Source organism: Trachemys scripta, chromosome 5 (genome assembly GCF_013100865.1).
Source record: "Trachemys scripta elegans isolate TJP31775 chromosome 5, CAS_Tse_1.0, whole genome shotgun sequence".
Taxonomy (NCBI): domain Eukaryota; kingdom Metazoa; phylum Chordata; order Testudines; family Emydidae; genus Trachemys; species Trachemys scripta.
The window spans coordinates 20,911,707-20,939,092 of record NC_048302.1 but is presented as its reverse complement, the minus strand read 5'-3'; the positions used below and the strand labels follow the sequence as shown (position 1 = coordinate 20,939,092).

General features: G+C 38.6%; 1 protein-coding gene across 2 annotated transcripts in view; it reads left to right on the top strand.

Annotated features, from left to right (window-relative positions):
- CCSER1 (coiled-coil serine rich protein 1) overlaps window positions 1–27,386 on the top strand; it is a 1,080,955-nt gene that overhangs the window by 867,055 nt on the left and 186,514 nt on the right. The window contains exon 10 of one of the 2 annotated variants that reach the window (XM_034771265.1): window positions 23,781–23,902. The exons of the other annotated variant lie outside the window; for it this stretch is intronic. Within the exon in view, the coding sequence (XP_034627156.1) occupies window positions 23,781–23,858 (78 nt within the window). The 3' untranslated portion in view covers window positions 23,859–23,902. Of the gene's footprint in view, window positions 1–23,780; window positions 23,903–27,386 lie in introns of those variants that run through there. 2 annotated transcript variants of the gene reach the window in all.

Here is a 27,386-nt window from a genome sequence, read left to right as displayed (position 1 = left end):
TAGTCATTTACACTTGTAGAAAAAAAACACCATTTCTGTAGAGGAGAGTTGCAGGTCACTCAGAAGGAGTTTGTGTCGCCTTGGACAGCTTTAAATCTGTGCTGATTTTACCTGCAGATTGGCTGCAAATGCAATTATGGGTAGCAGCATGTCTTGCACTGCAGCTCCCTTCTACTTGAGTCCACACAGCCCACTCTTTCCCCACAGTAACTCTCTCACTGCAATTTTCTCTGCAGATTTGCTCCCGGCAAGGCATTAACAATAGGGCATATGGGAATAACAGTGAGACACATCAACATCCTTTAGTTCAGCTGGTAGTGCTGACTATGATCCTTGGAGTTACTGGTATCTGTGGAAATAGATACAGTCTGCTGAACTCTTTTGGGAGACTTATTGGGTTTAATTCTACTTTAGGGTAAAGATAATTAGGCTTTCTCTACTCAACAAACACCCCCTTAATTCCCAGAGTTGGTCCCTGTGATTGATTACATCCTTTCCAGAGGAATTGAACTTGTCAGAAATGGAGCATTTCCTAATATCTTTGTGTCAGTTCATGCTTAATATAAATATGAATTCTGGAAACCTTCCCCACTGTGTACAAGTTTGAAAGCTTTTGTCCCCAGTGCAGCAAGTCATTTACCATCAATTATATTTGAAATGACGTTCTACTCAGAAATAGCAGATGGAACTGTTTCAGTGATGGACTGATTGAAATGTTTATCCAAACAACTTTATGTTCAAAATGTATTTGCACTAATCAATAAACTCTATCTGCTCAGTCCTGGGAAACAGTTTCTTTAATGTAGGTATCACACACAGAAAAAAAATTACTGTGTAGTGAACTTGCACCATTATTTAGATAATAGTCTCTGATTGTTGCATTCATGCACTGGATGCAGTATATTACCTTTCTAATTTTACAATATTATCTCTTGAGTAGTGAGGTGGGAAACTAAATGTTTGTCTGATGAAAACTCAACGTGCTTAATTGAAATGATTTTTTTTTGTTTTTAGAAAGTCTCTTGCTCTGTCAAAGTATATATTTTGCAGTATCTCAGGTATATCAAAAGAATACATGTTTTCTGAAACAATGTTACATTCTATACATTTTTTTCTTGGCAGTCTACTCAGCATTAGATTGCAGTAGAGGAGAGTTTTTTCTCCCTCCTAAGGAGTACTACTATGGGTAGATGTTCAAAGAGACTGCATCTCTGATCAATTTTATTTTAACATACTTACCATTTTCTTCATTTACCTAATCCATGAATATGCAGTCCACTTTTTCTTTCCCCTTCCCTCTTGTTTCCATGATAAAAACTTGTTTGGAGATCCATTACATCTCAATTCACAATGCAAATCTTAACTACGTTCCTCCTCTGTCCCATCACTGATTCTTAGTAGATTTGTCCATTAGTGAAGTTATTACAAACTCTTCTGATATGCTCAGTCATTTCCAGATAACAGAATTTGCAATTGTCCCCTTGAACGTCTAATAGTCTCACCAACAAGGGATTAAAATTTTGTATAATTAAATATTTTGTTATGTGAAAATATAATATGCAACCTATTTGCTATTGAGCCTCCTTTCTATAGCCCCAATCCAGGAAACGACATAAAACATGCTTAACTTTAAGCACTTGAATAGTCTCACAATGTCCAACGGACTAATTGTGCTTAAGTGTTTTGCTGGATCGGGGCCCATGAAAATAACTTTATTTTAAGGACATTTTTTTTTAAAAAAGTGTTCTGACATTATAATGTATTCAAAATGTAGGTCCAGTTGTTAGAATGCTTACCAGAGTAACTTTACTCACAGTCCCATTGAATTAAACGAAAACAAGCCCCACTTTTTCAGAGAGCTAGATAAATTAAGTAACTTTCAGAGAAGTGAGTGAATTTGGGAGTATGAAACCCTTATGTTTCACAAAAGTTTCAAAAGTGAGTCTTCCTAGGATTCTCTTTGAATTCTAAGCTTTTAGTAGAAAGCTGGTAAACTTCCAGAGGTGATTCCTTCACAGTCTATATGACTCCCATTGAAATCAGCAGAAAGATTCCCACTACTTTGCTGGGAACTGTATTGGCCCCTAATATGTTTTATTAATCCATACAAAGGACGCTTTTTTGTGTGTGCCATTTTAAGAAGAAATGGTTCGGTTGACTACAGACCCCTCCATTAGCAATACTGTGGGAGTCCTTATCACAATCTGTATTTTTGTCATTACATGTCTGTCACAGAGACAGCACCTTTCAAAGGTGAAGTGAAGATGAAATGCTTAATGAAATAGTCATTTTTAGATAAGTTCTCCTGTCCAAGGATGTCCCTTTGGATTTCAAGAACAGTATCTAGGTAAGGGTCATGATATCATATAAATTATCAAAGGGAACACATTACTGAGTCTCTGAAGCACAAACCACTAATATCTAATTTAAAGGACACATTTTTGTAAAATGTTAATTAGGTCATTTACAAAAATGTACTATTAAAATGCCATTAAGAACTTTTGGGGCACTTCTTGGCTCTTTGTGTGTGCAGTATTGGCTGATGTTTTCTTCAGAGGGAGGAAATTCAAGAGCTAAACCACTCCTTTTTAAAAAAAAAAAAACTGTTATAATCAGTGTATACCCTGCAAGCTAAAGAAGTGAGAACCATCAGTAATTGTTTCTGCTGGTCCCAACAGATGGCCTAATTAGATTATAAATTCAGTTTAATGACCAGTGTACATCATTTAAAGTGCAAATTAAGTTTGTCTTCACCTTCTGTTTCAGATGTAATATCAGACGTGTGTAGATGAAATAAATGTGACAAAGCAGCAGCACCCTGAACAAAACTGAATAAAGCACATGAATTTCCTCTTTGTGGTGTAAAAATATTATTATTGAACCCAATCCTAGAGTCTTTCCTCAGGCAGAACTCCCGTCGACTTAAGTGAGACGAAGATTTGACCCACTATTATTGTTGTTGTTATTGTTACTTTAAAAGGCCCATTTGGGAGTGACAATTTCTGAGCTATTACACTTAAGAAACCTAGCCCGCAATACTCTACTCTTGTCAATTGGATATTTTTCACCCAGAAGCTGGTACCTACAACAGAACTGTACCTTATCTCAGAAAATATAAAATAGAATCCTTGCTTAGGATCCCAGGTACAATCTTATGTGCAGAGAATGAAAGATCAACTAATTTCTTCTTATCTGAAAGTTAACTGCTGAAAGTGGAAATTAAACATATGGTGTAACATCAGTCACCATCCCACTCTTTGTGACCAGCTCCCATCATCCTCTGTGACACCACTTAAAAGCAGGACCAAGGTGACCACTTTTTACAATGTTGGCCTTGTTAGTATGATGGATCTCACCTTTTTGCGCTTCATCCCTATCTCCAGGACAGTCATACCCACATTGAAAATTGTTTCCCTCTCTGCTCATTGTGGCCTACCTTTATCCAAATCAATATTTCCTGTTGTAGGGTCATCATGGTAAATATCACTTGGATTAGAATATACACAAAATATACACTCCTTGGGTAGGTACACTCATTTGTCATGTATGGATAGATGTGTAAAACTTTTCAACGGAATATTTTCCCCATCAAAATGGGTTTCTGTTGCAAATGGATTTTTTTGTAGGAAAATGTTGTTTACAATGTTGGTTTTTAGAGTTATCAGCCAGAAAATTTAAGAAGAAAAATATTTTACCGTGCTTCCCAATTTGGGGTAGAAATGTTTGGAAAAACTTGAAATGAAGCAAGTCCTATAAAACAAAGAGGAAACATGTGGCTGTTTATCATATACATCATTGTCACCTGGCATCCAAAAAAAAAAAAATATTGTCTGATATGTGGTACATTTCACTACAAATGTAGCTCAAAAAACAATGATAGCAATAGTGATAATAAGCACAAAGGGCTCCATTGTCTCTTCCTCCTTCCACAAACTATCTGAAGTTCTTCAATCTGCAAATTGGGCTTGAAATCTCATGAGAACAGGCTTCCTTTCAAAACTTCTTACATTTTTGAAAACAGAAGTGATCATTATGATCATCTAATGTAAACTCAGTGTAACACGGGCCATAGAAATTGACCCGATAATTTCTGCATCAAGCCCATCATTTCTGTTTGAGCTCTAGTATAGTTTTTACTAAAATATCCAATATCAATTAAAAGACTTTGTGACAAAGAATTCACCATGTCCCATAACAACATTTTTGAAACTTTCTGCTTGTGGCTGGGCTGGGAATACCACAAGAAGAGACCAAAAATGTGCTAGCTGCTTTACAGAACAAATTAAAAACTCTCATTTCCAGCCTTGGTTGGACCCATTCAGTATAGAGATATACAAAAATTAAAGGTTAAAAAGTTAACCAGTTATTTGCAAACATCAAAAAGATTCAGCTGAAGTTTGGTGAGGATTCTTATTTTATTCAAACCCTTGTACCTACCCCTATTTATAGCAATGTAATTCTCTTACTTTAAATGGGTATGTTAGTTATTGCTTCTTATGCATTATTATCCTGCTCTGCTTATTCTGCAGCCTTTAGTTTTGGCAAATCGGAACAGTTCACAGTTTTACAGCTGGTATTCCAGTGTTGCACTTACTGTACATGCTCTTTATTGTAACTAACTGCCATCTGGAGTTCTCTTCCCTGGGCAACTCTGAGCACTGTATAGCTAATTAGTTTAAGATCTTAGGATACATTTTTGGAGCTCCCTTTAAAAATGTATTTTGTCTATTTGTAATAATTGTCTCTTTTTTTTTCCCTAGTAAAGGTCAGTTGAATAACTTTAAACAGAACTTGTTTCAGGGACCACCACTCTGAATGTATTTTTTATGGCAGGTGTTTCAGCAATTATTACTAATTGGAAGATTAGTTCCCATTGCTATAGCAGCATCTTTATTCACTAATTGGTTTTGGCACATTGTAACTAGCACTAACTTGGCTAAACACACTGCTATTCAAATTAGGGATGTTTAATGTTTCGTCAAAATGGTAAGCATGTAGGTGGTAGGTGAGTTAGTACGTTAACCTTTCACCTCTGACATCTGGACTCAAATCAAATTCTGTCTTAGAACATAAACAAGAAATGAACACAATGGCATTATCCCAGATCACTAAATCACAACAAAATTTGGAACAGGTGAAGTCTAAGAACACGGTCTTATAGTATGGGACCTTGCTCTTTTTCTGACTTTCCTGTTGAGTGTAGCATCACCCAACTCAGCATGCCTCCGTTTTGTCTTCTTAAATGTTCTATTTTAACCCTTTTAAAATCCCTGTGTTATCGGCAGGATTCCCTGTTAAATCTCTTTTGAGAAGACTAGCAGCCTTAGCCTGTTTTGTGGGTGATTTGTTTCTCTTCTGACCCCCAATTCATTAGAATGTTCTACCCTTGATAGGTCCTTTACTTGAAAGTGTCTGTTCCCCTCTTTTTCTTAATAACTAAGTATTACCTCTGTTTGAATGAACCAAAGGCTAGTCTCAGATTACCTCAGTACACAACACTAATAGTTCTCTGCCTGGCCAAATTAATTTTTTTGTCCATGCTTATTCCCAGTATAATTTAGTTATACAAAAGCATATCAAAATAGTGAAGCATCATGCTCCACCAAAGTGCTGATCATTTATCACTTTCAAATAAGATTCGTGACCAGTAACCCAGACCTTGTTGGTGACATGGGCCCTTGTTTCAATGAAGCATGCCTGTTCAGAAAGCATGCATAACTAGCATCACATGCTTAAGTACTTTCTTGAATTGGGGCCAAGATGTCTCAATATAGTATAAATTACACTGGTCTACAATTTTTGAGAAGTCGTCTGCTTCAGCGATAAAATGTGCTATTTATTATGTATTTTGATGTGCTGAATTCAAATATGACAATTAAAACAACTGATTGGCTAGAGTTTCTAAGATATTTAAGTTTTTACTTTTTATATCTATGTATATTGTGTAGATAGTAGAGTTTTAATCATAAATTGTAAACCTAGGTCTTTTCATGTGTTTATGGTTGCTTTACATGATAATATTTCATCTGTCCTGTTTATGTAACACTTTAAAAATCAGCAAAAGGGTTATATAAATAACATTTATTATGAAAGAAAAGGCAAAAAACTATTATGTACATAGTTTAGTCCTATTCAGTGTCTACTCGGCGCTTCTTGGCTTGTCTCTTGTATTCATTAAATGGAGCATTTCTTGTCACTGTCCAGCAATAGTCTGCAAGCATGATGGGCTCCATTTGCCCTGATAGCGTTTCTCCATTGTTGCAATGTCCTGGTGAAATCGCTCGCCGTGCTTGTCGCTCACTGCTCCACAGTTCAGTGGAAAAAAATCTAGATGAGAGTGCAAAAAATGTATCTTTAGTGACATGTTCAACCAGGGCTTTTGTATGCCTCGAGGAGGTTTTCCACCAACATCCTGTAGTTGTCTGCCTTGTTGTTTCCGAGAAAATTTATTGCCACTAACTGAAAGGCTTTCCATGCCATCTTTTCCTTGCCACGCAGTGCATGGTCAAATGCATCATCTCAAAGAAGTTCACGAATCTGAGGACCAACAAAGACACCTTTCTTTATCTTAGCTTCACTTAACCTTGGAAATTTTCCACGGAGGTACTTGAAAGCTGCTTGTGTTTTGTCAATGGCCTTGACAAAGTTCTTCAGCTTGATGTGTAAGGGTGGTAACAAAATCTTCCTTGATTCAACAAGTGGTGGATGCTGAACACTTTTCATCCCAGGTTCCAATGACTGTCGGAGTGGCCAGTCTTTCTTGATGTAGTGGGAATCTCTTACACGACTATCCCATTCGCAGAGAAAACAGCAGTACTTTGTGTATCCAGTCTGCAGACCAAGCAAGAGAGCAACAACCTTCAAATTGCCACAAAGCTGCGACTGATGTTGGTCATAGTTTATGCACCTCAAAAGTTGTTTCATGTTGTCATAGGTTTCCTTCATATGGACTGCATGACCAACTGGAATTGATGGCATAACATTGCCATTATGCAGTAAAACAGCTTTAAGACTCGTCTTCGATGAATCAATGAACAGTCTCCACTCATCTGGATCGTGAAGGATGTTGAGGGCTGCCATCACACCATCGATGTTGTTGCAGGCTACAAGATCACCTTCCATGAAGAAGAATGGGACAAGATCCTTTTGACGGTCACGGAACATTGAAAACCTAACATCACCTGCCAGGAGATTCCACTGTTGTAGTCTGGAGCCCAACAGCTCTGCCTTACTCTTGGGTAGTTCCAAATCCCTGACAAGGTCATTCAGTTCACCTTGTGTTATGAGGTGTGGTTCAGAGGAGCAGGCTGGGAGAAAATGTGGGTCCTGTGACATTGATGGTTCAGGACCAGAAGTTTCATCCTCTTCCTCTTCCTCGTCTGACTCAAGTGAGAATGATTCTGGTGCATCAGGAACCGGCAGTCCTTCTCCGTGGGGCACTGAAGCTGATGGAATGTTTGGATAATGCACAGTCCACTTTTTCTTCTTTGACACACCTTTCCCAACTGGAGGCACCATGCAGAAGTAACAATTGCTGGTATGATCTGTTGGCTCTCTCCAAATCATTGGCACTGCAAAAGGCATAGATTTCCTTTTCCTGTTCAACCACTGGCAAAGATTTGTTGCACAAGTGTTGCAGCATATGTGTGGGGGCCCGCCTCTTGGCCTGATCTCCAATTTTGCAGACAAAATAAAGGTGATAGGCTTTCTTAACCGTAGTGGTTATACCGCGCTTTTGTGATGCAAAAGTCACTTCACCACAAACATAGCAGAAGTTATCTGCACTGTTCACACAAGTACGAGGCATCTCTGCTCACTTTGGCTAAACAGAAATGTGTCCCTTCGCAATATCAAACACTGACAAATAAGAGAGCACCACACTGTATGATTTCTAGAGCGGATATAGGGCAATTTGTTCAGCAGAGCGATGTAAGCTTGGTGACTTCTAGGAATAACATGATGCAATTCATATCATGTATGATGCAATACCAGCTTCAGATTGCATCATTCATTGTTTTGCCTAAAAAGCAAGTACTGTCCAAACCCAGTCATAGATTTATTCATAGATCCAGTCAAAGATGTATTTTAGTCATTTCTGGTTTAAATTGAGATCCCTTCCCTTTATAACTCACTTATCCTCCGCCATTCCCAAGTCAAGGGTCGTATATACTGACCCAATAGCATATCTTGAAAATTAGAGCCAATCAACAATTTTAAGCATCATTTTCATTCTCAGTGACCCAGAATTAGTAAAGTTTGACTACATTTATTTCAGAAGCATTTTGGCTGTAAAGCAGTGTTATCAGCCACAATTTGGCACTTTTTAGAGCACTTATTTGCATTTATAATATTTATATTTGAGTTTCATCATTGTATTATAATTCTTCGTGCAATGACATGAGTACTTTGACAAGGTAGTACTGCTTATTAATTATTGTGTATTTATTTATGATCATGTTTGGTCATTTTGAGGTACATTGTCTGAGCGCTAACACAGGTAGAGTATTGAAGACGAAGATATTTTTCTTCCTTTCGATCTTCATTCAAATTTCCTTTAGAATGTGGGAAAGAAGAAATACCAAAAATGAGAGACGAAATTAAAAGGCTATTAGAATTATTTGTAGTACTTGTGCTTTCAAGAATTGATGCCCTTAGTAGTCTCTCTCTCTTGCTGTATTAGGTGTTCTCTGAAGGGAGAAAAACAAATGGAAAAAAATGTAATGTCATTACTTTACAACTGCTCTCTTAGAAGTCGTTTTGTTTGTCATTAAGAATTCTTAATAGTTGTCCCTCGCTCATGCTTTCCTCTTCTGTGCCACTTCAGTGAATGTACATTTATCAGCTCCAAAGAAAAGTCAATATGTAAAATAAACTGGCATATTCACAGATCATTGTTTCTTGCTGTCATCTTCAAGGTATCTCGTAGACCATAATAAAAGAGAGTGCACAGTCCCCTCTCAAAGTGTGTGTGTGTGTGTGCACGCGCCAGCTAGTGTATACCCTGTTTTGCATTGCATTTGAGATGACTGCCATGATTAGAGATTCCCTTTTTAATCTCTATTTCCTTTCCCTTATTCTGCTGCCTCCTCTCTGAGGCTGGTTTGTTACCAGTGAGTAGCACATTTCAAAAATTTCAATTGGCACAAAGACCTCAAAGCTTGGATGCCTCTATAAAACTCTTTATACAAAATTAGGCTGGAAGCTAGATATGAAATATATTCTTTAAGTCCCAGGTTTGAAGGTTACCCATATTTTATTCCCTTCAGCAGAACGTTGATTTTGGAGATTGAGTCAATGCTCGTTTGATTAGGACTGGTTCACTTATTACATGGTTTGGAAATGTGATTATAAGAGATGGTGTCCTCCCCTCGGCTCCTAACACAGTACACACACCATAGATATTGTCCATCCTTACCCCTTCCTGAGCTTGGAATTACTTAAATAATAACAAACATGAGTTTTAGCCCTGATCTTGATCCTGAGCTTGGCTGTTCCTCAGATTTCTCTCTCTAGTACCTCTATGTCCCTAATCACTTTTTGTCTCGGTCTAGTTGCCAGGTGTAGTTAGCACTCTCTGTGAATGGTCATAGAACCAGGTATCCTACTACAGTACAGGTTTCAGGGTAGCAGCCGTGTTAGTCTGTATCCTCAAAAAGAACAGGAGTACTTGTGGCACCTTAGAGACTAACAAATTTATTAGAGCATAAGCTTTCGTGGACTACAACCCACTTCTTCGGATGCATATTGAGGAGATATATATACACACATACAGAGAGCATGAACAACTCCCACCTGTTCATGCTCTCTGTATGTGTGTATATATATCTCCTCAATATATGTTTCACTCTATATACATCCGAAGAAGTGGGTTGTAGCCCACGAAAGCTTATGCTCTAATAAATTTGTTAGTCTCTAAGGTGCCACAAGTACTCCTGTTCTTTTTACCACAGTACAGTTATGTGTCATCTAAAGATGCTCTTTGCATGAATTGTGACATGGCAAGTGGTACTAAAATTCTTGGGAGAAAAAAGGACTGACATTTTCACTTGACAGAAACGGGATATTATAGCACCATATACATGATGTGTGAGCCATGCAGAAGCCTACACAATTTCATTGTTAGAGAAAAGCTCACTAACAGGATGCCAAATCATGTGGTTCAGAGCAAGGCTAAGAGGTTGAGTCATAGTCATAATGTATTCTTGTAGTGAACTTCCTACAACTTGTGTTGAAATGAGTATGTAAAGGGGTGGGGAAAAAATAGCTGTCTACTGATTATTTTTAGATGAATTTCTCAAAGGAACAGTAGTGAGAGGAATAGAGAGATTGTGCCCTGAAGGGAATCCAAGCCTCACCACTGAAGTTAACACTGCATCTAGTACCAAGAAAAGTATCCAGACAGTAACACCAAATAGCTAATGGAACAATCCCCTACAGCCATATGTGAGGTTTTTTGGTTTTGTTTTCAGTGACCTCTCACAACAGCTAATGTGCTATTTAAACAGTGCACTGAAGGGGTTTCAGGGACAGCCTGTGTTAAAGACGTCATGTCAAGGATATATATCAAAAACCAAACCCCTATACTGCACAGGCTAATATGAACCGAATTAACTCAAAGTAATGAAATGAATATATATATATATATATATATATATATATATATATATATATATATAGTGTGTGTNATATATATATATATATATATATATATATATATATATATATATATATATATAGTGTGTGTGTATGTATATATACGTGTGTGTATGTATATATATGTGTGTGTATATATATGTATGTATGTATGTGTATATATATATATAGGAGGTGTATAAAGGAACAGATGAAACATGAAGCTGATTGGGGCTACAGTGTACACTGTGTAAACTCATGTCTTTTATTGTGGCATATACAGTACCACCAACCCCAAATGTTAAAAAAAAAATGGATTCTTTTAATTTGCCGTCTGGTTTTTGAGCTCTGAGGGTGCCCTGAGGTCATGCTTTCCTCCACCACCGAGAGATAGAAACATTTATTTTTTTATTTTTATTATTTTAGTGAAAGCTTAAAGGGCCACATAATCACTTGTCTCCAAGAATTGGAGATTTTAAGTAGAACATCAAATAGAGTCAGACTTCTTGTAAAACTGTGAGAATTGGCAACACTGCTACAGTAAGGATGGATCAAATATTCCAATTAGTAGAATCAAACTTTTTGTGTTGATTGTTAAAAATTGCTTTTTGAATTAAGAACACTAGAGAACAAAGTCCTCCATTTGAACACTGTACGGGTTAACAGTGATGTTTTTTCCTGTACCTCTCTGCCCATGTGCTTCAATACTGTCCTAGCTGTAGGCATCCGAGGGCAGCTGATGCCCATTCAAACTTTGGTCTCTGTTGACACTATAAACAAAGCACTATAATTTGAGCCAGCTGGCATGGTGTGTTTTCGTGATGTGGACATTTGCCTGTGAGGAACAGGACAGAGAACACTAACGCATTTCATGAAGGCCATCAAACAGTTATCAGATGGGAGTGACCTGGTCCAGGTTTTGTTTAGTGATCTGCAGCTGAAAGACTCCATATCCTGTTGTTAACCCTTCCCCGGCAAGTTGATCAGTCTTCCCTCCCGTCTTGTTCTATAATAATCTACATTTATTTTTACAGGTCTGCTTTTTTTTTCAGAATATCATTCAACTCCTCTAATTCAGCTATCAAATTAGTTTCATTAACCAATAAGGCACCCAAAAAGTCTATGAATTTGATTTGTATACACACCTGAGATACAGATACATTCCATCACTAGACATCTTCTGTGAAATTAACTGCTTCTCATTTTTAGAATAACTTAATTAAACACTCCTTATTTCACTATGGGATTCTTATATATCCCTCTGTATTTTCTCTCTGAGTTAACAAACTGTTTCTTAGAAGCTCTGGAAAAATAAAGGGCATCACAAGAGATACCTATTATTTTAATACACTTTATCTTTGGACAAATTTTAAATGTCTTACATCTCTAGTGTAGATTTAAGCTTAATAGAGATGAGCATGATTTGCAAAATTTAGCTCTGCATCTGGTGCTGGGTCCAGACTTCCCTACAGTTCACAGGTATTTAGATGTAGCATTCCAGCCCATCTCTATTTATAACTTATAACTTGTCAGTACATTGAGTTCAGTGGGTGCTAGAGCCGACTGTTTTCCAGTTTAGAAAAAAAGGCTTGATGATGATGTGCAGTAAATACTTGCCACAAGGAATTTTTATAAAGAGAGCCCCAGTCTGTCATATCTGTGGTCTATAATAAATAATTAATGGAGATATCCCATCTCCTAGAACTGGAAGGGACCTTGAAAGGTCATTGAGTCCAGCCCCCTGCCTTCACTAGCAGGACCAAGTACTGATTTTTGCTGCAGATCCCTAAGTGGCCCCCTCAAGGGTTGAACTCACAATCCTGGGTTTAGCAAGCCAATGCTCAAACCACTGAGCTATCCCTCCCCCTATATATATAACTTGGGCCTAGTACTGTTTGATCCTGCAGTATACTGAGCACTCTCTGCTTCTGTTGAGCTGAAGGCCCTTAGTCCCTTGCAGGACTGGGCCCTTAATGACTCATTCTTTAAGGGTGTAATTGTTGAAATTGTGGTGGTTTTGTTTTGTTTTTTTCTTTTTTCTTTTCTTTTATGTTGTCTTCTAAACGTAGGGTTACCATATTTCAGCAAGCAAAAAAGAGGACAGGAGGAGCCCCGCCCCCGTCCTGCCCTAGCCCTGCCCCTGCCCCTTCCACTCCCTCCCACTTCCCGCCCCCCTCAGAACTCCCAACCCTCCCCCTGCTCCCTGTCCCCTGACTCCCCCCTCCTGGGACCCCTGCCTCTAACTGCCTCCAAACACATATACATAGAGAGAGTCTTTCTATATCTATCTATCTATCTATCTATCTATCTATCTATCTATCTAATTGAACAAGTAGGCTCACTTCCTTTCAGTCAATGTACATTGTACACCTTGGGTCCAGTCCATCTCCCTCTAAAGACAATAGGAAATCTTCCCAATGACTTCAACAGAAAGTGGATCAGGCTCCCTATGATGCTTTTCTGTAGGGCATCTTTCTTCAGAAGAAAGATGTCCATCAAATCTGGAAGATCACGCCATAAAGCTAAAATGTATCAGATACATAGGCAAGCATTCAGGGCCAAGCAGATGTAGACATGATGCATAAGCACTTCAGAAAGAGCAAAATATCCAAGTGACTGTGAAGCAACATATTGTTGTTCCAATAGATATTTGGGTCAGCCAGAGTTTGATAATAAGTGTGATGAAATCTGCATAGCCTGTTCTGTCTGCCCCTCTTGCAAAACTCCACTGACTTCTATAGGGCCAGGATTTCACCCAGATAATCTGTACATTTCCCCTAACATATTTTCTGCCTTAGGTATTTTTGTATTTGACACCCTGAAATAACTGTGGTATTAATACTTGCAATATTTTAATTCACAATACGTAGTACTAACTATATAGTATATTAGGTATAATACTTCAACAGGAATTAACTCTGGAGTTGCCTTTGTGAAAATATAAGCTATCCTGATATGCCATGTAACACAACACAACTTTATTTTGTATGGTTTATTCCATACGTCAAAGTAGTAGCAAAAGTGCCTTAGAGAGTTACATAATACAATTGTACAGTTAAATAATAAATAGCACGGGAAGGAGAAATTAAGAGGTGCAGATAAGTGAGAAAATATGTTTTAGATGAGATTCATATGAAATGGAGTGCAAAAGTGAAGAAATACAAGAAGACAAGAGCAGATGGTAGGAACTGAAAAGGAAAAGTTTCTTCTACCGGGAGTAACAAGATTGTGTGAAGGGATGGAAAGCAGGCTAGAGCTAGACATGTGAAACGAGTAGAATGGGATATAGAGAATGACTAGGGGCCTAATTCTGGTTTCTCTTCAATACATAACTGTCAGTCAGAGATAAATGTAGTGATATGAATGGGGTTACACTGGAGTTAAGCTGCTGTGAATGAGAGGGGATTAGACCAAATGTGCACTGAGAGATCAGTTGGACCAAATTCATGAAGGGCTTTAAAATTAGGGGCATTTTTAAATGGATCCTGAAATCAAGCTGTTGAAGGAATTTGGGTACACGCGATGATGTGTAAACTCTATTTTCTTGAGTTAAGTTACTTACGGTATCTCTACACTGCAATAGAAGAACCACAGGGCCAAATCTTAGAGCCAGGGCCGGCTCTGGCTTTTTTGCCGCCCCAGGCAAAAAAGCCTCCGGTCGCCCCCCGCCCCAGCGCAGCAGGGGAGGGTGCGGCGGGGAGGGTGGCCAGAGCCCTGGGGGAAGGGCGGAGTTCCCGGCCGGGGATACCGCTCTTCCCGGCGGCCAGAGCGCCGGGGGGAGGGCGGCGAGTCCTAGTCGGGGCTCCGCTCTCCCCCGCGGCCGGGGGGAGGGCGCCTGAGGGGAGGGAGGCCAGAGCCCTGGGAGGAGGGCGGAGTGCCCAGCCAGGGATACCGCTCTCCCCGGCAGCCAGAGTGCTGGTGGAGGGCGGAGTGCCCGGCCGGGGCTCCACTCTCCCCGGCGGCCAGAGTGCCGATGGGAGGGCGGAGTGCCCGGCTGGGGCTCCGCTCTCCCCGGCGGCGAGCCCGGCCGTGGCCCCGCTCTCCCCGGCGGCCAGAGCCGGAGCGCCGCACCGCGCCGCCCCCCTCCAGGTGCCGCCCCAAGCACAAACTTGATGGGCTGATGCCTGGAGCCGGCCCTGCTTAGAGTCCAGGTCAGCTGACTTGGGCTGTGGGGCTATAAAATCGCAGAGTAGACATTTAGGCTCGAGCTCGGGCGCTGAGACCCTGTAAGGTGGGTGGGGCCATGCTGCAGGTCTTTTATTACAATATAGATGTACTTTCTGAGGTCTTGTCTACACTGGTGGTGGCAGGTAGGTTATTGGCATTACCCAAGTAGCTACATGCTGCAGGGGAGAGCAGGCTGTGTCCACACTGCAGTATGTAGCTACACAAGGGAGTGAATGCTCTGACTGGGGGAGGTAGAAAGTTGCTGGAGCCTTTCCGTGCCACATCGCTCTGCCAGAGTCTTTTCCTGCTGCAGCTGTACTCTTTCACTGTGGTGGGGAAAGACTCTGGCAGTGGGGACACTACATTGCTAAAGATACCAGTGTAGATGGGGAGCCATTACACTGTGTAGAGTGTGTGTAGAGAGCCGGGTAGGGTATACACCCTGAGGTTCAGGTATGTCTTTTTATTCTGCTCACCTAAGCAGTGCCTCATTATCTGCATGGCTGTTCATACTCATGCTAGGGGGGCATGCAATGTGTGTCCTCTAGGAGGACAATATAGAGTGTGCAATATAGACATACCCTGAGGGGTTATAAAACATCTGAGGCTGCATCACAGTTAATACATCGTCATGTCAGCAGTGTAAATGAGCAGAGTGCAACTTCTGCTTTAGGATTTTGCATTTCACGTTTCCATTCTATTTTCAAGTAGTTGTTGAAGTAGAAAGACAGTATTTCAGCAGATGCTGAAGCATACAGAACATCAAGACCTACTCGCAAGCACATTTTCCCCCCAAGGAGCTTAAACAGATTGTTGCTAGTGAGGTAAGACCAAAGAAATATCCAGTTCCCAAATAAGGGTCATTTAATCAGTAAAGTTTCAGAGGGATTAAGCTTAAAGAGCTGTGGTTTCTGCTGTTATCCCACATGGGCCTTTAAGGGCCTGATCCATAGCCCAGTGAATTCAATGGCAAATAGTAATGATAGTTTGGGCGTCATGAGGTTGCCAATTCAAAGCGTACTGTCAAAATATATTTTTAGAATCTTTCACTTAACTGTGACAGCAGATTGCTGAGTATTGCATGCAAATCGGTCTTCTTTCCGAGCTGAAAATGCGCCAAGAGACTGCTTGTAAAATATTTACTGCTAACTTTAAGATGGAAATACGTCTTCCTTATTGAGCTATAATTTTACTTTGAAAGATATTTGTAGGAGGAACAGATTTATTTGAATATATCTATAGCCTCTGTTGCTGAATTTTCTCTAGAGGCTATTTTCTATTAATAATTTTACTCAACTGAAGCACAGTTTTCACACCCCAAAAAAAAATTAAAAAAAAGGGAAAGAAATATGTGCCATTTCCTTTCTATCATCTGTTGTTGCACATAACTTTAAATATTTGGGAGTTGTATGCAGGCTACATATTGGTAATTCCGCCCACTATAGGATCAAAATATTTTTCTTGTTTCCCCGTTTAAGGCAAAACACACAGTACTCTCTCAAACCTCAGGGAGGAAAAGAACCTAAGTGATGAGCAGCGTGTGTAAAAGAGATCATAAAGGTATAATTTGGGCTGGTTTTGAGCATAGCTAATGTTAGAAAAGAGACTTAGATGTTAACAATTGCTTACTAAATCTAATTGTTTTAGCACTCTCAAATCCCATCTCTCGGAAAGAAATAGAAACAGAGAGAGAGAAGCAAGAACAATTTTTGAGGGGGAAAATAAGGGGCTCTTATGCAGCTTGGAAAACAATGAAATTCAATATTTGCAGATGGAGAAAGAGGAAGTTGGTTAAGTCATTGGACTAAGATTCAGCAGATGTGGGTTCGGTTCCTGGCTGTGTCTCAGCCTTCCAGGATGATCTTCAGCTAGTGAATTAATCTTTCTGTCTCAGATCCCAATTTTCTGCTTGCATGTTGTATCCTTTTCTTCCCACTCTGTGTGTTTGTCTATTTAGCCTTTAAGCTCTTCAGGGTAGAGACTCTTTCTTGCTTTGTGTACATATAGCAGATAGAACCTTGATATTGATTGGGGCCTCTAAATACTCCTGAAATACAAATAATAAAAATAGCAATTTCTATGCCTAGGGCCCAATCCTGAGAGTTGCTGAGCACTCTTTACTTCAATAGGAGCTGAACGAGCTCAGCACCACACAGGAGGACCTACAAAATGCACAAGTTTGTACCCTTTATTAGTAACTTTGTCATGAGAATAAGGAAGTTGGTTCATAATAATTAGTTGCAAGTGGATACAAAGAATTTGATTTCCTAACTCCACTGAAATTAAAAATATTTTTCACTACAAGATTAAAATGTTTACTTTGAAAATTATAGCTGCCATTCACAATATTTTTTTTTCTAAAAAGTCCCCTCTTGTGATGATATTTAAACCAGGGGCTCCACAGTATGTTTCTTGTGTACTGCTGTGACATTTAATTTTGATCCAGAAAAAAGGGTCTGACGAGAACACAAGTCCACTGTTAAAACTCTTAGAGTTTTAACATTTCAATCTGTGCATAAACCATAAACATCTCATTAACCCATAGACTGTCAACTGTTTTGTCTCTGCAAAAATAGTAGTTTACTTTCATATCAAAATAAAATAAAATGAAAATAAGCAAAACAGCAGGTGGATGCTCCACAGAAGTAAGCGTTTCACTTCTGATTGCATGAGTTTACCTGATTCTTGTTGGCAAAAAGCCTAATTCTTTGAACTACAAAGTATATCCAACTCACAGCTGGATTAACTACAACGGAAACTATGGGTAGCCAGCTGGGTGCTTATATCCAGCTAGCCAAAGTGCCTCTAACTATTAATTATCTATTCTCTGGATTGCCACTGATCCTTTTCAAAATAATTGTAGGTAGCATATCCAATCCCCCACCCCTCCTTTTAAGAATGATTTTCTCAAATTCCCCCTTACCTGATTTCCATCAATGTTGAACAATGTATCATTTACTATAATATAATAATTATTATACTTTTGAAACATGCTATGTACTGTGCAAACAAATAGGAAGATGTTGTGCCTGTTGTGAAGAGCTTTTCATAATAAAAAGACAAACAGATGACGGTTGGCAGTAAAGGGCTGCAGCAAGCAATGTGGTTGAGGTGAAACTTGGCATGTCTGTTAGGTCCATATATTTGATAGTTCATATATTATTTAAATTCAAGCAAACAATCTCCCATTGCCCATCTTCCTACCCACTGTTAATTGAGTAATTTCTTGTAGGCGTAGTGTAGAAATAGGTTTAAGAGAGGGATTAGGTTGAGAAAGTAATACGGGCCAAATCAAGTGACTGTTCTGTGGATAAAGAACAGTGTGCAAGAAAGCATGGAGATAGCTGTGTGAGTAGCAGACAAATGAGGGGCTGTGGCTGGTGTTGGTAGAGCGGAGGGGTAATACAAAAAAAGCAGAAAACGATGAATGGAAATGTGAAGTGTCTCAGAGGCTAGAACAAGAAGTTTGAACTTTAACGTAATAGAACAACATATCCTGTCCATGCAGGGGAATGGGTTCAGAGATCCAACAAGCCTTTACCATCTCCAGGTATTGAAATTCTATATATTAATACATGTTTTGCTATCATGTATTGACAAAAATTATTTTCTGCATCTCAGTAGTTCATAACACAGATAGAAAAGGTATTGGAATTCACTGTTATCTCATCAGCAGAATCTGTCAAATGACACACTGATCAGTTACCAAGATTTCCATGAGGTTTCATCAGTTCAGCATGAGAATATTTCACATGTGGCAATAGCTACAACTTAAATACTGTTTATCAGTTTTAAGATTATGCCTTTTTCTTAAATAAAGAACTAGTGGGTTGTGCTGTACAGAGGTATCTTTCCCATTTCCGCCATGAGAAATAGATACTTTTTTCTGGGTCCACATTTTAAAAACCTCCCATATAAGAAGAATTCCTCCTACTACATCCTGTGCCTAGCAAAACCAAAATCTGTTATCTTTTATTTTTTTATAACTCTCCTGTTAATTGTGTAATAGGTGGGTTTGTACCCTCAGAAATTAGGATACTCGTGTGTTTAAAAAAAAAAAAGTGTTCATGGGATATGTAGTGAGATTTCTTTTATTTTCTTCAGATACTGATTTGCCCGTTGTCATCTTTGCAAATGTTCCTCATAGAAAGTGACACAAAAGGGACAGTGTTATTTGTGTACTGCTACTGCTGCTACGTAGAGGGTCTTCAATTCAACTGAATTGATTTGATAAGTTTGGATATTGCAGAGCATAGTCTTGCAAGTTGCTGAAGGTGACCCTTGGGACATGAATCACAGTATATAATAGAGCTAATAACATTGGGATTGTGAGGGAAACTTATACGACTGCTGAAGTATTTTTACTGAAAGGCTCCAAACAGCTAGATTTTTTGCCTTTATTTAATAGTTTGCATCCTTCTTTTCATTCAGGCTCCCTTGCTGTTGCTATCCCAGAAGAGCTGCACTCACAATTGGTTAGGTTGGATGGTGTTGGAAATTATTACTCTGAAAAATGGGAGAAACTGATTTTGGTAACACATGAAAATAAAATAATAGTGGCAATCTAAAGTCAAATTGCTTTGGTGATTTCACTGGAGCTGTTAGCGGATAGTTACTGTGACTTCTGAAGAGAATCATGTCATATTTTCACTTTGCAAACATTAAAAAATTGAGTGTTTTCAAGAAGAACTGAGGGTTTCGTATTGTATTTTTAAAAGTTACAGTGAAAAGAAATTAGAAATGGCTGGCTGAATGAATAGAAACAGAGCAACAACATACCTGCTTGTTTGGTGCATAAAATCCGCATTCACTCTGGACATATCTTGGGTAATCAAGCATTCCTGCATAAATAGTGAGTGGTGCTACAAGTGTAGGATGAGTTTCAGGTGTCAGTGAAAAGAAAGAAATCCTTGCAACAGAGTGGAAACCCTATTAGATGGAGGTACTTTTTTTATTCCATAGAGCATTTGTCAATGGACATTGCAGTAGATTCTGACCTCATTCATGCCAGTCTAGATCCAGAATAACGCTATGGAAGTCAATGGACTTCAGATTTACCTTAGAGTAACTCAGGTCAGAGTCAGGAGTATGGTCTTCCATATATTCCAAGTTTTCACTGATTCTGGAGTGAAATTAGTTTATAAAAGACTGCTCCATTTAATTGTTCCTAAATTGAAACAATTGACCACATTCCTGAAGCAAGTAGGGTAAAAAGCTGGTGCCCCACTTCTAAAACTATTATGAAATCTGCCACTGTGTTCTCATATTGTTACTCTAGTGGTCTTTAACTGGTTACTGGTGCTCACAGATAATGAGTGCTGATTTCAGCCTTTAGGATTATAATAGATTATAATTAAAGTTACTAATACAGAAACCAGTGTGTACAGTGAGCCTGAGATTATGAATTCACTTTCCTCTCCTATATTTTAACTTCATAAAGGTTTAAATCTTTGTTTTTTCCTTTTGAAAACAAGCTAGAACGTGCAATGGTCTCCAGGTTTTTTTTAACAGAAATAAACAGCAAGAAAAAATGAATACATTGCAAAATAGTATGAGCAAAAGTGTGAGTAGTTATATCTCTATGTAATAGAGAAATGGCCTCAAAAGGTGCGGAGCACCCAAAGCTCCATTGATGTCAATGAGAGCTGAAATTGCTTAGCACATCTGAAAACTACATTAAAATATGAGAGACTTCTCTCACAGAAGAGAGATTTGCTTCAAGGCTCAAAAATATATTTAAAACAATTATGGGTTTAATAATAACACTTACACTTTTGAAGTAGTCTTTACATATTTTAATGTGTTGGCAAAAAACTCAGGCTGTTTTATTGAACTACCGTTTATTGCAGTCATACGTTTGCAATGGCTTTTTGACCCTTTTACAGACAGATATACCTGAAACAAATGGCATCTTCCTCCTTTTTCCTCATTCCTCCTCCCTCCTCTTAAAAGACAGTCTGGTTATGTTTGTAGCACTGCACCTCATCTACAGTACTTGTAGCACTTTCTCCATAGTAACACAAAAGCTCCTCAGTTTCCCAGCTCACGAAAGCTACTCATTTAAAAAGAGATTTTTTTTAAATTTATGTGGAAAGACGATATAGCTAGGTGCGCATAAACTCCCACCAGCCCTTTCCTTTTATTAGCATCATGGAAGATCCAAATACTTGCTATCTCATGACCTCTAACAGTTTCTCTTTTTTAGGCTCCTCTGTTTTTCATTTTGGTTTCTCAAGTATCTCCCATGTTCAGTGTATTCTTCTCCTTTATAATTGTATCTTTTCCTCCCCAATTCAAAGGCTTGTCATCTTGATGCTCCTCATTAAAGCAGAGAAGAACTGTCAATGTTAGAGTGGTGAATAAAAAACGTATCCGCGTCTCTTCCCAAATCACAAGCTTCTGCTGCTTAAAATATTGGAGATTTCCCATTAGCTGCCAAGAGTAAAGGACTTCATAAACCAGCCACTGGAGGGTGACAACATCACAAATTTTGTAGCAGATTCAGTCCCATTCTGTAGCAGTCTGTAGCATAAGTATGCAGAAAACAGGACATGAAAAGTCGGCTCTATAGAGCTTTTAGCATGCAAACTCTACATAAAATTCCCTTTCCCTTTCAGATGCATCTTCATTAGGTACCAGTAGCATGTTGTGGGAGTAACCTGATATATACAGAAAACAAGTTAAATCCATTTAAAATGTGTGATCGCCTCATAGTACGTTCAACTTTGAACCTTGAATAATGCAGGAAGACAAATATATCACAGATCCAAACCTTTTATTATATAGCACACAATAGTCTGAGAGACGCTATTCTCTTGGTGTTCCCTCTTAACTAAATCCTGCCAGCAGAAAGATGGAGAAAGTGTAGTCTCACAGCAATGTAAGAAGATTGTTTTGACTTCATGAATCATTAATTTAGGAACAAGAAGGCTAACACTCATCTGCAATGTTTATGTACTTTTAGATTTTGTATAGCACCCGATCACAGGGCACTTCACAAACTTGGTCACTTCAGCCACCATTTAAATCCAGCCCCTTTGTGGATGGGATGCAGTAGCTGTTGGTCCGCACGCAGCAGCACTGTTCCAGTTTAAGATAGTTTTCAGGAGTCTTCTATCTAATTGAAACTGTAGGGGAAAATTAGGTAGGAAGGAATATAAATACCCTATTTAGAATCTGGCTAGAACATCAGAATTAATATCCTTACTCTTGGCAAAACTGCTACACGGTTTATAATTATAAGCAGTCAGGGCCTCCGTTTTAAGTTTCACTGAAAAGATGGCTGGCTACATTCACAATGGGACTTAAGCAGTGCTACACTTAGCATCACAACATCTAAAATTTAGGCACTTAAAAAATCACTGGGATTCTCAAAGTCTTTGTGAAGGGTTTAGGATTCCTCTACAATAAATGGAGGGAGATAGGTGCCTAAAGAATGGGATTCACAAAAGTCAGCAGGAAGATGTATGAAGCAAAGGTAACTTTCTGTCTGTTTTGTTCTCATAGTGGCACACAACAGGAAGAATAGAGATGCCAGGATGTTTCCCATGTCTTCAAAGAGTGCTTGCCACTAGAAAACTTTCTAGTTTTGAATTAAATATATATATATGTTACCTCAGTATTTTCAGTATTCCCAAAACCTCAATGACACAGTCAGTGTGAACTGACAAGCTTCAGGCACGTTGGGCCAAATGACTTCGAAAGAATTACACTTGGTATATTTGGACCACGGTTTGCAAACAGTAGCCTCGGTTGTGCAGCCAGGTAGCCAAAGTGACAAATAAGTATGCAGTGTTGTTGTAGCTGTGTTGGGCCCAGGATATTGGAAAGAAAAGGTGGGTGAGATAATGTCTTTTATTGGACCAACTTGTGTTGGTCAAAGAGACAAAGTTTTGGGCTTATACAGAGCTCTTCTTCAGGTTTGGGAAAACAAATAATATTCGTGACAGGGAAAGAATTAGTTATTTGAACAGGAGGGATGTTAGGAAGGTACCTATGTAATTCATACAACATGTGCTCTCCACTCTGCAGCCTGAATTTTACAAGCTCTGCAAAATAAAATGACTCCATGAAGCAAATTCCAACAGCTACCTGAATCTCAGGTAAAGCAGTTGGCCAAACTTTAACACCACTATATATATATATATATATATATATATATATATATATATAGTATGTGTTGATCCCGTAGAAATCTATATTTACCTTATCTTCTTTCTTTGCAAGCCATTGCTATTATCTTACACATTTTGTGCCAAATGTCACCACAAAGGGGTGACACTTGGCATTTGATTCATAGCTTCTTTCTGTAAACAGAACAATGAATAGGCTGTGATTCAGAGCTACAGTGCAATTACCAGCATAATACATGCAGGATATAATTCTCTATCTATTGAAAGAATTATGGTATCTATTGATTAAGGATTTAATAAAGCAACTTCCTATCAGCTAGTGGTTCAGCTTTCATCAAACTGATTCACGGAATATTTGTTAAATAGTTTTGGAAGGAAAGTGAGGAGGGAGTGACAGGAAACAACGTGTACTGCAGCGACTCTGGTATTGATTTAAAATATACTGTACTTTCAAACAGTGACTGAATAAGTTAAGAAACTGATGTAACTGAACCTATTTTTTTTTAAGGAGGCCACATTAATATATACTTTGTGTTCTACTTTTCATCAAACTTAATTTGACAAGTTTGAATGTGCCTGTCTTACACTGTAATTTTTTTCTGGTTTTGGCTCATTGTGTCTGTTGATGGGTGGATTACTCATAGAACCTTCTCTATTATAATTTATGTTTCTCTGAAAATAGGAACGGCAATTCTTCAGCAATAAGAAGCTACTTTATCTAACGAGTCTCTTTTTATTTTGTTTCACTTGCCTTCATTTTCTTCATGTCCTGTCATTTTTTTTTCATTTGCTACTGTTAATCCTGACATGCCTTGCTCCAAAAAAAAAAAAAATGTGTTTTATTTACAGGGCACAGCTTATGGAAGTGCTCCTGTACCTTCTCGCAGGCAATTATGTGAGTCTCTTAAATTCCGCTCTGTGTTGTAAAGATGAATATGTGTTCATGTGCTGTAGCATGGCATGCCAATATAGACTAAACGCCCTAAGGTCAATATGCAATCACCAGTGTTGTATATTGCCTGTAACGTGTTTGTAGCTAATGGTACCTATAGCCCCTTTTTTCCTTACTTGTTTGTCTTGTGTCCAGCACATTATAATTAGAGCTGCACTGTTCACTATAGAGTTGCAAGGAGGGCAGAAAATCCCATAATGGCTCAAAGTCTGGAGGGAGTAAGGACAGTAACCTCAGCTCAGCTCTTGAACATATCATTGAATACAAACATCAGAGGTTGTGGATGACTTTTTCTCTGATCTACATATTAATATCTGTGTCCAGTTCTCCTCTATCAGGCAAACAAAACCAAAACAGCCATGATTATAAACAGACTAAGAAATGCAAAATCAAACAGCTTTGTGCCGGGTATATGATACTGTATGTTCTGCGTTATTATATATGGGCCATTGCTTCTGAGCAATCTGGAGCACAAACCAGTCACCCGTGAGTTATGAAGGTGGGTCCATTAGTGAGATCTCTGCCTCTTTCACTTAAAATTTCCCATTAACATGGATAATATTCACCCTACCTTAAAAGCTTCCCTCAGTGCCCTACCAAAACAGGAGAAAGTAGTGAGCTAGCTGAGCTATATTTTAAACACCTTTGCTAGTGCAGGAAAAGAGAGACTTGCATTCTAGTTCAAGATGATCTCTCTGACAATCTGTCTGCCTTATCATCATATTTCTGCGATTGAGATATATGTAAAATTAATATATAAAGTCTCAAAAGAGCCATCAGACTTTGAGATATGAACTTTTTACATTCCCTGAGTCCATCTCTGTCTCTCTTCTACCTTCCCTTATCTAAGTGTCCATCTCAAAGACATCAGTTTGTGCCACATGCATATAAACAGCAATGCATTGCATTATTACCATTATTGTGCACTGCATCAGCACCGAATGCCAAATAGATTCATCCTAATATGACATTACAGGCTTATCCACTAAGTACAGTCCAAGTTGAACAACGCTTTCCTTCACTGTTGGCAGTACTAAACATGTTGCTTGCATAAATTCACCAAGGCTGAACTGTGAATCAATAGGAAAATAAACAGCATTTGTCCTCGAATGTGGGTCTTGCAAAATAATAATAATAATAATCTGTATTTCACTTTCCTCTTTATTATGTAAGTATCTGAGATGTCTGAATTCTTCTGGATAGGACTACAGGAGAAAAAAACCTCGATTCAGATAAAGTATTTTAATTGTGCTCATATTATGCTACTTAAAGGTACAGTGGAAGGAATTCACATTCCAGGTAAATTATTATCCGTCTCTTGACAAATGATTATAGCTCCTTCCTAAACTATTTTAGTTTCTGAGATGTATATATTTATGAATCTGCAGAAATGAAAATTAGAACTTCTGTCTGCTTTCTGTCTGTAAATTCATCTTTGCTACTGGTTTATATGATATACTAAATTAGTCAAGACTATGGATGTAGGGTTACATGATATTTTTACTGATATTTAAATTTAGTTATCAGTAATTGGAATTACCGGAAGGTATCACTATCTATAGCAATATGGAAGGTATCACTGTCTAAAGCTTCCTACTTTATAAGTAATCTGGTCTTCTTTGGAACAGATAGGACTGATGCACTTAGGTGCACAGCGTACGAAAGTAGGAAACACAATGCAGAGCATAGAAAGTGTTTCATTTGGCAGAGATGTGACTACATTTGTGGACGTAAAGAAAGAAGTGGGACCATGAGGCAGAGAGGAATGAAGAACAACTGAACTAAGTATGTAAATAGATAGATAGGAAATAATAATACACACCAAAAGGTATCAGGCCTTGCAAGGAAAAATAAGACTAACTGTGGTAAAATGATCAGGTTAGGACTATTTCTAGACAGCAATGTACTGTGCAAAAACCAAAACACACAGATTAGAGAGATGGGTGGCTAGAATTATACGTACAGAGAAGATTTGTGTTTTAACCATAACATCCTGGGATATGCATAATATTGTCGCCAGAATATTTTCTGTTGCTCCATATAGCCAGAGGTAAAGATATTTCTGGAATATAAATATTGTGGCAAAGTGAAGACATTGACACTGTGACAATATACTATTCAAAGATTACAATTTGATCTTGGTTCCATCCGTAAGTAAGCTTATGCACTAACCCAAGAATAGAATCTAATTGTTCCCTTCCCTGCTCTCCCCTTACTGTGGAGGGTAATGATTTTCTACTGATCAATATAAACGGTAAATTACTGCATAGAGTTGAGCTACTCAGGCCAGTGAGTAAGGAGGTTGGAGCCCAGGCTCCATTTGTTCCCCACACCTTACCACCTTACTCACCCATTGGCTCTATGGAGAGAATAAGTGAGCAAGTACTCCCTTGCGTGGGCATTGATTCCAAATCAGACTCCAGCCATTAGTGGCAATTGTTCTAATCCTACAAGGTAATGAGTACTCTCTGCTCTCACTGAAGAAAATGGGAAATGAGAACACTGCATCTCACAGCAAGTGCTCAGCACATCACAGGATTAATCCCACTGGGAAAATCTCATGTTCTCCTATGGAAAAACCTTTAGGAAATGCTAAAGTTACTGAAAACTCATTGCTCCAAATTTATAACTCGGGAAACACCACTGACTTAAGCAGAAATAGACTGAGGATTAATTTCATACTCACGAGGTTTCCAGTGTGTCATGTTGTCAGCAATGTTTGGTTCATGTTCCCAAAGAGTGGGCAAGGTTGCATGACTCTCCAGCCCCATGGGTATATTGAGAATCACTGGGAAATCATATGGATTTCCAGGCATCTCCACAACTGAAGGGCACAAAGTGGGAGAGGCTTTGTACTAATTCGGTGATCTCAGATTTCCTCTAGTAGCATCATGCCCTCAGAGGCTACTGATGAAAAGCAGCAACTTAATGGGTAATAGAAAATAAGAGAGAATTTTAAAAACTTGTTAAAATAAGGAGCTCCTACTAATGGGGCATTTTAACTACCTGGCTATAAACTAGGAACCACCAATTGCAAGGATAAGGATCTAATTTGAATATATAATTTGAGGCTTGCTTCTTTCACAACATGTAAAAGCACTAGTTAAAAAGGATCAGTGTGTGACTTTCGTTCTGTTTTTCGTGGCAGACTTCAGTAGAGGCAGAAGTGGGAAAACATGCAACCGATACTGAATATGTATTTGATTAAGTTGGTAAATAGGATTCAGAAACAGAGGGCAATGTTAGTGGAAACAGTCTAGGGTAAACAGAAGTAACAGCAAAAAGGCTCTAATGATAAATATTGGGACTAGTTTGGTTCACCTGTATATCAATGACTTATAAAATGAAAAAAGGAGATAATGATGTGCTGATAAAACAGAACTCAGATGGGGGCACTTATCCATCATAGCATGATGAGACGAAAGATGGTGCTGAGATGGGAACTCTGGAAATCTGGGCTTTAGTCACAGCTCTGCCTCAGACTTCCTATGCAACTATGGACA